The 10,992-nt window shown below is 28.0% G+C and overlaps 1 protein-coding gene across 1 annotated transcript; it reads right to left on the bottom strand.

The window, feature by feature from the left end:
* Positions 1-7,504: 7,504 nt before the first annotated feature.
* LOC110810599 (transcription repressor OFP13-like) lies at positions 7,505-8,703 on the bottom strand. The gene has a single exon (XM_022036814.2). The coding sequence runs from the start codon at positions 8,540-8,542 to the stop codon at positions 7,727-7,729; it is 816 nt and encodes a 271-aa protein (XP_021892506.2). The 5' UTR covers positions 8,543-8,703; the 3' UTR covers positions 7,505-7,726.
* Between the last annotated feature and the right edge of the window lie 2,289 nt (positions 8,704-10,992).

Below are 10,992 nucleotides of genomic sequence, written 5' to 3'. Positions count from 1 at the left end.
ATTTTTTTATCAGTTTTGTATATGAATATAAACATACTGTCAAATCACGTAAAATTCTTATAATTTTTTTTTTTTTTACTTTGATATGATTATACATATTTTAAAGATTAATTTTTCCTACTGTGTATATATATATGTTATTAATAATTTATTTTAAATAATATTAATTAAACTATATATAGTACGACATTAATTTAAAACTTAAAATCAGAACTAATTAAATTAAAAATATATTTGTCAACATATTAAAGTGTTATCCTTTCATAGGTATTCTTTATACACATATATATATATATATTAATTTAGTGGCCATTAATGAAGTAAGTGGTCCCACTTAAGTGAAGTTAATTACATGAAACTATGGTCGTGTAAATTAATTTTAATCACTGAACCTTTAAAAGGGAACAGCACCAATTAAGTGAATTTCATTAGTGTAAATCTCTGACGTTTTCAACTACCACCAATGTTAAATTTCATTTAACAAAGGCTAATTACTTGTTTGAATTCATTAAATACATTTCTAAATCTATTAATGTACTTAACAAAAAAAATAAAATTATCAAAATTAAAAAAAAAAAAAGTCAACTGGTCAAACTTTATATGGTTAAAGAGGTATGTATTCGTAACATCGTAATAATAATAATGGATTTAATGAGAGGGTGTGGTGTGTTTTGAAGAGTTAGTCAAATCCTTCTAAAAGACAACAACATGTTAAAGCAATCTTCTTGTTTAGTGGAGAACACAAGGGACCTTCATCATTCCAATATTTATTTATTGATTGACAATTAATAACTATATATATATATATATACATATGTATCACACACACATATTTTAATTTTCAACATTCTAAATTAATGCAAGCCCTAACCTAAATAAACCCCAAAAAAAAAAATCACCTACCAATAACAACGTGGTTTACTTACTAATAAAGAGTAAACTAATCATTTTTATTTACTTACTAATAATAATAATTCAATGAGTGAATACATATAGTTAAAATTTTTATATTTTATTTTATTATTACGAGTTTAATTTTATTAAAAATATAAATTTTTATTATTTTATAAGTGTATTATAAAATAACAGTAATCAATTTAAAATGTTTAATTCAATGGTACTTTTAAAATCTAAATATATATAATCACTGTTGGTATCAATATTATTTTAATATTTTTTGAGAGGGTAGAAAAATATAATGTGAAAAGCAAAGCTTTATAAGTAGGCACCATGATCATCTTTATCTAAAAACCTTGATGCCATTCTTTAATAATGGGAGACATGTTAATGCTGTTGTAGGCAAACATAGATATATATATATATATAGATATATACATGGCCTTTTTTATTATTAGAGTTAACAAATCATCTACACATGTTACTATATATATATATATGTATATTATTCTTTATATTGGTTAGAAATAAAGAAATTAAAAATCAGCCTAAGTGTGTCTAAGAGGGTGTTTGTTGTACTTAGCTTTTAAATCTCATTTTTCTTTACTTTAAAATCATCTCTATAATTAAATGGATAAATATATATAATATTTCTAGCAAATGTTAAAATCAAAAGTTATAATATTATAAAATTATTTTGGATTTTATTAAAATTTAAAAAATTTATATATTTAATAAATAAATATTTTATTTTAACAACACTTTTAAAACTCATAACCTAAACAATAACTATCTCTGACTATTCATTAAATTAAATTCTACAACTCTATTTTAAAGGGTATTGATTTTATTTGTCGTTAAATAATTTATTTTTATAAATTAAGATTAAAAAAAAGTGAGAATAATAATTTTTTATAGTAAAAAATAAATGAATTAAATTTAAGTGGCTACGTTTAATAGCATATGGTATGGTTTTGCACATGTTGTGACATTCTGTCACACATTTAGAATGGAGTGGAAGTGTTTTGAAAAGATGAGACAACCATAAAAGGTTGATTTTTTAATATAAAAAAAAAGAGTACTTTGATTTTAATTCCAATCAACATATATAAAGATATTGAGGGACCCCCCCTCTTAATTATCTTTCTTAAATTATTTTTAGCCAATTAATTTTTCTACTCCTTTTCACATTTTTGCATATGTTTTTCATTTGTTCATTACAAAAAAATTGAATTAAATATATATATATATGAAAATAATTATAGCCGACACTATAAGTTAAGAAAATACAATCATGGGTCCTCCTTATAAAATCTATTCCCTTTAATGTACAACTAGTAAAATTTAATCCAAATAGATTTATGTGGGTTCTTATTAAAATTTCATATTACTTTTATTTACATATTTATAAAATAAATTTTAATTTTATGTATGATTATATTATAATTCTTAATAAAGTACACGTTAAAAAAAAAAGAAAATTTAATAATTAAAATTTTTATATTCTATTTAAAATTACGAGATTAAATATCATTATAAATATAACGATCGACTTTCTATATTATATTAGATTAAGATAAATTTTAATGAATATATTATATTTACGTAAAAAAAAAAAATTAGATATTTTTTAAATTTCTTTAATTAGAGTGAGAAAAATGAATTACAAACTCCATATTACTTACATATATATATATATATATATGTATGTATATATAAAGAGTGGAGGAGTAAGGGATAACAAGCTGAGTGGGAAAATCTAATATAAGCAGTTAGGGGGGTAGGGTTGTCCACAACAAGGACAGTGGGTGTCCCAAATGTCCCTTAAAGGATTACCCTTTAAAATTGCCAGTTTTGTAAACGCCGTTAAATGTTCCCTTTCAAAGCATTATTAAGTGCTCTTTAACTTCAGTTTGTGTGACTCTCTGGCTTCCGTCAATAAGGGTGACCGTTGTAACCTATAAGCAGCCTGCAATGCAAGCTTCTCTACTTCAAAAAAAATCAAATGGGTCCTTTGCTGGGTCGTAATCACATTAAGACAAGTACACCATTCCATCCTACTTTTTCTTCAAAGATTACCTTAATTTATTTTTTTAATAGTTTATAATTAATGGGTAATATTCAAATTATTATTATTATTTATAATAAATACGCCCGAATGGCCCAACAGTTTGAACCCGGCTCAAGTTGGGAGTACAGAAAAGGCCCAACGAGCCCATTTACTTGCTGACTGAGCGATATATATTGCTTTCGCCGTTGGTGTTCTTTCCGATCTCTACGCATTTCGCCGCTCCACCGGAAATTCCCTCTGCCCCTACCGTACTCCAGCTTGAGTCCTGGGAATTTGACGACGGACTTAAAAAGCCACCTACAGACGCTTTACGCCCAATCATTCCGGATAACGCTTGCATCCCCTGTATTATCGCGGCTGCTGGCACAGAATTAGCCGATGCTTATTCCCCCGGATACCATCATTGCTTCTTCTATGGGAAAAGAAGTTCACGACCTGTACGTAAAATCATAATTATTGATACGGGCATTTTCCACGTAAAAATGGAATATTTTGTTACAATAGAAGCTGAAGTGACGTGGATTATTCGAGAGCATATTAATGGTTATTTTTCTATTGTAAAACAAAAGTCTTAAAAAAAGTTAGAGCCCATTAAGACGGTTCTTGGGCCCATGATGTAAGGGCCAAACTTGGGCTTGGTTTGTTGGGCTGATTGAGTTGGGCTCAAGCCAGGCCATTAGATACTTTTTTAATTATTTTATCTATTTTCATTTGTTTTTTTATCTTTCAAGTTTTGTATTGGTCATATAAGTCAGCATACATATACGTATATGTATATGTATACGAGTGAGTCAATTAATGAAAGATTCATAGAAACAAGAATTCAAAGATAATAAAAGGTGAAATTGTAAAATGAAATAAAGCAATTAATAAAATGAAAGAGCAAGGGGGAAAATGACTGCAACCTGCTTAATTTAATTGGGCGCAGTCAGATTCATTCATGCGTCGCCATCTCACCCGTTCCCAAGCAGCAAATTTCATCATTTCAACTATACATACATACACCCTTACAATTAATCAAAGAGGGTATGTATATGTATATACACACAATAAAAAATCTATATACATCCTAAGATTGGAGTGCTGGATAAGTAATTTCTTGCTCTTTTAAATAAAGAACTTTATTCGGTAATATTCTAACATATATAATATAATGTAATGTAACAATTAGTAAATTGAAATGGGTAATTCTTTTAATTAGTTTTAGCATTTTATAATTAACACAATCTTATAAAAACAATATATTAGGCTCACAAACATCGTTTAACAATAAAAAGCAGAAGTGAATCCAAAGACGAAGAGAAAGTTAAAGATTAACGGAGGAACCCTCATCAATTTCTATGGTATTTTCTGTTTGGTCGCAGTTTTCACGGAAAATCATTTTCTCGGAAAATGAACAAGTCATTAATTGGTCATTTTGTCACTAGTTACCACACACACCCATGTTTAGAAAATACGTATTGGTTTTCTACAAACATTGTTGACAAGTAAAAACCTAAAAAAAAATAGTAAATGCAAATTAATTGAGCATTCGGGTTGGTAGAAATTTAATTACCAAAACCATATGAACAACATTTGCTTGGAAGATTGAGCTTTAGGTTTATATTGTCATTTAGGGATTCCAAAGTTAGAGAAAACCATGGCAAGAATTTTTGTGCCAAACTTAGAGAAATAATCCACCCTCTACAAAACATTATATAATCAAAATTAACTCACACTTAATTTATACTAAAGTTTTGTTTTAACCAAATTAAAATATTATTTTATAATCTAATTGTAATATAAGTAAGAATTCAACTTTTTGGGCAACTAGTGTATATATATTACACGAACCCAAAAGAGAAAAAAAAATAAAAAAAATAAATATCGATATAAATTTTATAATTTGAATTTTCTTATATAAATTATTAGTTATAGATTATAGTAAAAAAATATATATATACATACATAAAGTTTATAATATTTATTATCATTTTAACTAATAAATATTATAAAATTCATATCATATATATATATGTGTAAAATTTATCACTTATTAACTTTTTAAATAATACATATTTCATTAAAATTCTAATAAAAAGTAAATATTAAATTTATATATAATACACACACACACACGTATGTGTATATAATTGGCCTAGTTGTGTAATTTACAATTATATTTACATTGCAAATCGTGTTATAAAATGACAGAGGGCCGCAAGGTTTAGAAGCTTCGCTGCTCGAGCAAGAATCTAAGCTCGCACCGCACGGTATGCATTCTGTACAGAAGCCAAATTTCTTGAAGGCGGAGCGTTCGGGACTATTTTGCTCATACATCTACTATAATATATGTATGTTTTAATAATATACATTTAACTATTTTTGGATTTTAGGCAAACCCATAAAAAAAATATCAGCATTATGGAATTATATATATATATATATATTGTAATATTAAACTGCTCTGGTACCAAGTCATCGATACCATTACTTATATCACTATAATTTAATAGCAAGAAACTGGATTTAGCCGCAAAATTAGGATCGTTGCTTGAATGACCCAAGAACTCGATTAATTAAAAAAATATTTTAGTGCATTATAAGAAAAATTAATTTTTTAAAACCAATATTGGCTTGTATTACATTAATTAATTTATAAAAATATGTTATTACCCTAATTAAGAAATATAAAAATAAAGATTTGAAATATTGAATAATAAGGGTAAAATAAACAATTAAAGTATCGTGTTATAGATATAGTGTATGATATTCTATTTTGTATTTGTACGTAAATGAATTTTGTTTTTACTTGAAATCGACGGCACGAATTTAAACATTATTTTCCACCTCAAAAAGTGCTTATGCTATGATTTTATTTTTTAAGGTAAAACCATAGTTTCCATTTTAAGGCATGTAAATAAAAATGTCTTTACACATTTCACTCTCCCCACATATATATATATATACATCTGCGTCGTAAAGTAACTAATTATAAATGGGTATTAATTGATTTCAAAATTTTTTAAAGTATAATTAGGTAAAAAAGTTCAATTTCACATTTAATTTAAAGTAAAAACATATTCAAGTTTTGTATAAATTTAATCCCGTTAATTAGTATAAAAAATGTTTGATAATTTGAAGATTTTTTCAATATAATTTATAACAAAGACTATAAATTTAATTTTGAAATTTTAATATCTCAACGGTCGCCTCAGGCCACTCGTTTATATAAGCTTGTCGAAGAATGTGTCTTGTTTTTTTTCTTGTAACATTTATTTCACTTGAAAATGAAAGTATGCTTTGGATTAATTTTCCTTTTTCATTAAATTCAATTTTGAAAAATAAATTAACAAAAGAAATTCAGTTTTGAGTAAAGAAATTTAAATTAATAACAAAATTTATTTTTTGAAAAAAATCAACGTGCATATGTATATGTATATATATAAATATATGTGAGAAAATATTTACATCAACAAAGCTGAATTGCAGGTGGGTTTGTTTTCTTTCTAAACTTGTAGCTATTTGACTCATTTGAAACAATGAAAAGGAAATATTCCATGTATGTTCAAGTGGTCACAGAACATTATGTTCGGAAAATTAATTTTATGAGGAAATAAAAAGTGTATTTTTTGAATTTAATAAAAAATTACCCATTTTCGAAAATTATAATTATATATACAAATTATCTGTAATATGTGTATGTACGTATATGAATGTGTATATGTATGTATGTAAGTGTGTTTTTTTGGGGGAGATGTTGGTTTAGGACCATAATGGTGCAGGTGCAAGGATATGAGTGTAGGACGAGGCCAAAATTCTGCAATGGTATGTATCTATCAAATGATAAAGACCCACAAATTCAAAATCAACGGCCATGATCATCCTCATCATGTCAGAGCTGACAGGTGTCCAGAGACGTACGATCAGGTGGAGCGCATCCAATGGTGGATATTGCTCAATCACAGCGGCACACGTGCGCTACGATGATCGGCACTTCATGGGATCTACCTTTTTTTTTTGTTTTAATAATTCAGCCCCCACATGAAACTCAGTAGTTCATTATTATAACAGACTGCCGTTGAAGCAACCTCTTCGTTTCATCGTTGGGTTTCTTCTTTCGGCCACAGTAAATATTATATTTGTCTTATTTTAATTATTAAAATATTTATGATACTACCCCACTAATTCCACTTTATTTATAAATATATTATTTTTTAAAGGGTACGCATATAAATTATATATACTTTTTTTTTTGTTAAAAATGAGGGTATGGGTTTTATTCTAAAATAATAAAATAAATAAAATCAAACAATATCTTTATCAAATTTAATTAATAAATCTAATGGTTTAATATCTTAATTAATAAATTATTATACTTCTAATACACGCGACGCCGGTTAACACGAATTAAGGAGAAAGATAGATAACTTTTACCTTGGAATGATGACACGTGCTAGGTGCTTCCACACGTGTGACTGGTTTCCTTTCTCTCCATCCTCACTCTAATCAGAGATTTAGATAGAAAAAAGAGGTTCATCAAAAAGTTTTTCAGATTATCATTTCTCAAAACTAGCTAGTAGCCAATATACACATCTTCAAATTTTTACTTAAAAAAATCTGAAAAAAGTACCTAAAATGACCGAAAAGTAAAAAAAAAAAAAAAAAAAAAAGGAATAAGAAGAAGAAGAAGAAGTAGTAAAAGAAAGAAGAGGATATATAAACATATGTATTTATATATATAGGTCTGCTAATGAAGATGAAGTAAGATGTATATCTTCATCTTGGATCATCAACATCATCGTCGTCGTCTTTACTTTCTTTAATCTCATCGTCAGCTTCTAATAACGAAGATAAACATGCAGTATTATTACTGCTAATGATCTCGTCATGATCATGGGCTTCCATGGACGAAACGCAAGGTGTCGACGAAGAGTCATCGGAGGAAGACGAGGATGTATAAAAAGACAACGAAGAAGACGGAGAATCACGAGAAAAAGAACAAGTAGTTGCAGAAGCTAGAGAAAGACCCACAAGTAAATCAACGAAAGCTCCAACAATATATCCATGGTTGCTCTTTCCGTTAACTCTCAAATACCAGCAAAGCAACACTTCAAGACCTTCCCAGTCTTTCAACCCGTGAGCCAGCACCATCTCCTCCATGGACGTCCTGAAATCTTCATAAGGGTCTTGGGACTCCATTGACAAAACCGAGCTTTCTTTGAAAGGGAACCCACCAGGCTTGGCTTCCTCTAGTATCGAACTCGTCTCTCCCGGCTGGAAAAAGAGCCGTTCTGACCTTAGCCCACGAATCACCGTCTCGATGCACTCGGGGGCTGACTCGTTATCCGACGCGGCGGTGGAGAAGCTGGCTGACTCGGACGAGTTGGTGAATAACCAGGAGTCAGGAGTACTAGTGTCCGCAGCTGGGATTGTAGCGTCAATGTAGGCTGAGTTGATGGTCTTGAAGATGGCATCTGGGGTAGTGGTTCTGAAAGAGAGGGTTCTTGGTTGGTGACAAGAAGGCCATGGCCATGAAGGTTTTGAGATGGAGGGGTTGGAGGAGAGAAAACGAAGCTTCATTTTCTTCCCCATAAGGTAGTTCTGGTTTTTTGAGATACGAAATGAATTGATACGAAGATAGTTTATGTGGACATTAATGGCGGAGTCAGAGAGCTGGTTGGAGGAAGAAGAGGGAGGAGATTTTGAATAAGTGGTGAGGCCGGCCAAGTGGGGGAAGTTGAAGCGGGAGGGAGAGAGAAGTGGTGGGGTAATATTGAATTTTTTTTTTTTTAAATTATAATTGCAATAAATTATTTGTTTCAGAATTTAATGCCATTAATTATTTTAGTACTTGTGTGTTGAAGTTAGATATAGCTACCAAGTTTCTATTTTAATTTCTTTCTTTTATTAAATTGCATTTTTTTTGACATATTATATATATATATATATATTAAAGTATTAATTTCTATGGTTTATGTAAATATTTACGAGGGGGTCTTTGCATTATTTCCTTGCCATGTTAAGTATAATGACACGAGTAATTAGAGATTTTGGTTTACTTTCAAGAGATTTATATATATTTTACACTAAGTAATTTATTTCAAAATTTCATTTTAATAACACAAATAATATTTTATATTTATTTTAACAATTTATCTAAATATACAATAAGTACTTTAATCTACTTATAATAATAATAATAAATGAATTAGATTGATCGTCTTATTTATTTCAGCATCCGTTATAAAATATTATATTACTTAAATTTTTATTTATTTTATATTAATTTTTTAATATAAATTAAGCTGAACCAATTAAATTATATGGATTGGATTACATCACATACGTAGTATTAAAATAATAACGATATTTTTTTATTGATCTAATCTACAAGTCATCGCGATTTTATTATACACAAACAACTGACATGTATCATTTCAAGAGAATTAAAGGGATTATTTTGTAATTAAAATGGAATATGTAATTATTAGATAATGGTATATTTTCAATTAGAATAATTTAAAAAAGAAAATCCAAATTAGAAGCAAGTTTATGAAAATTAGCAAAATAGGGTTTGATGTTGATGTGTAAAAATCACAAATTTCCAAATTAAATACCAAATTTAGCAGGCTATATAACATCATTAAGACAATTACATTTTCTCATAATAGAATACGATGTCTTAACTTTCCTTCGAAAATTGGTAAGTATAGTTATCTGAAGTTGATGGACGACCAAGATCTTCTCTGACCAGGTGGATCTACATCATTTTCTCATTTCATTATTTCCTTTAATTCCTCTTATATTCTATTTATTTGTTTTCTTTTAAGGAAAAACCCATTTATTTATTAATTTTTTTTTTAGTAATTACCCATTTAGAAAAATCTATATATAATATATATATATATATATAATGCAATTGATGGTGCAAAAATCATACGAGATTTGGAGGGAATTGGGAAAAACATTAAAAAGGAAGTTCCAAAAAAAAAACAATAACAATTGGCAAAAGGAGACATATAAAAATAAAAGTGTAAGTAACTCTCTGTCACATGCATTTCCAGTGAAGAGATCGAGACCTTCAAAGATAAAGAGACTTTCGTTTGTTTACTCACAATTTTAATATTTTATTATATAATAATTTTTAAAAATGTATTTATTTTAAATTTTTATAAATTATATATTTAATAAAATATTTACCTTCAAAAATTAAATGAGATATATGATAATATATATATTTTTATTTATTTAATACCCATTTTTAATTTGTTCCAAAAATTTTGAGGGTTTGAGAATTTTCATCATGTTCAATGTAGATCAAAAGGGGGTTGGGCTTGCAGGATTCAGCTAATCCAACGGCTAGAATCCACTGACTAGAGTCTGATCATCGATGGGTAGGTGGGCCCATTGGGACTGGAAGAACATTCACTTTGTGGGCATAAGTAATTTAAATCAAATTATCTTTTTCTCTGCGACGGTCGAATTGAAGATTAATAATGAGTAACATATTTAATGTCAAGTACACAATAAAAAGGGGACCATCATGCTGCAAATTGAATTTTTTTTTTTTTTTTTATAAATTTAAGTGGTCCATTCTATTATTTTCAACTCACAAATATACACACATCACATATATATATATATATATATATATATTCTGGGAAATATATGTTTTCAAAAAAAAAAAAACATGAATATAATATAAATTTGATAGAAATAAAAAAAAAAAAAAGGTATTATAATTCATTATCAACTATAAATTTTAACTTGAATTTAAATTTAAGTTTGAATCATTACCGCATGTAATTTAGATTTCATTAGATACTAATTTTGCTCACATTCAAAAAATTGATGATACATTGTATAACCCATATGTAAAATATTGATGTGTGTACTATTGGATTGAAGAGTAACGTTCACAGTAGGAAAAATATAAAAAAAAAAAAAAAAAAAAGAAAACTGATGGGTGTAATTAGGCCCACCTGGCTCATGGTCCATGTCGACTTGAGAATTGCACCCACGAGCCATGATTGAGTCTGGGT

Source organism: Carica papaya, chromosome 8 (genome assembly GCF_054855325.1).
Source record: "Carica papaya isolate Zhongbai chromosome 8, ASM5485532v1, whole genome shotgun sequence".
Taxonomy (NCBI): Eukaryota; Viridiplantae; Streptophyta; class Magnoliopsida; order Brassicales; family Caricaceae; genus Carica; species Carica papaya.
Note: the sequence above shows the minus strand (reverse complement) of the source record. Positions and strands in the feature narration are given on the sequence as shown.

Coding starts and splice junctions, on each gene's coding strand:
- LOC110810599 (XM_022036814.2), bottom strand. CDS start 8,542: ATGGGGAAGAAAATGAAGCTTCGTTTTCTCTCCTCCAACCCCTCCATC.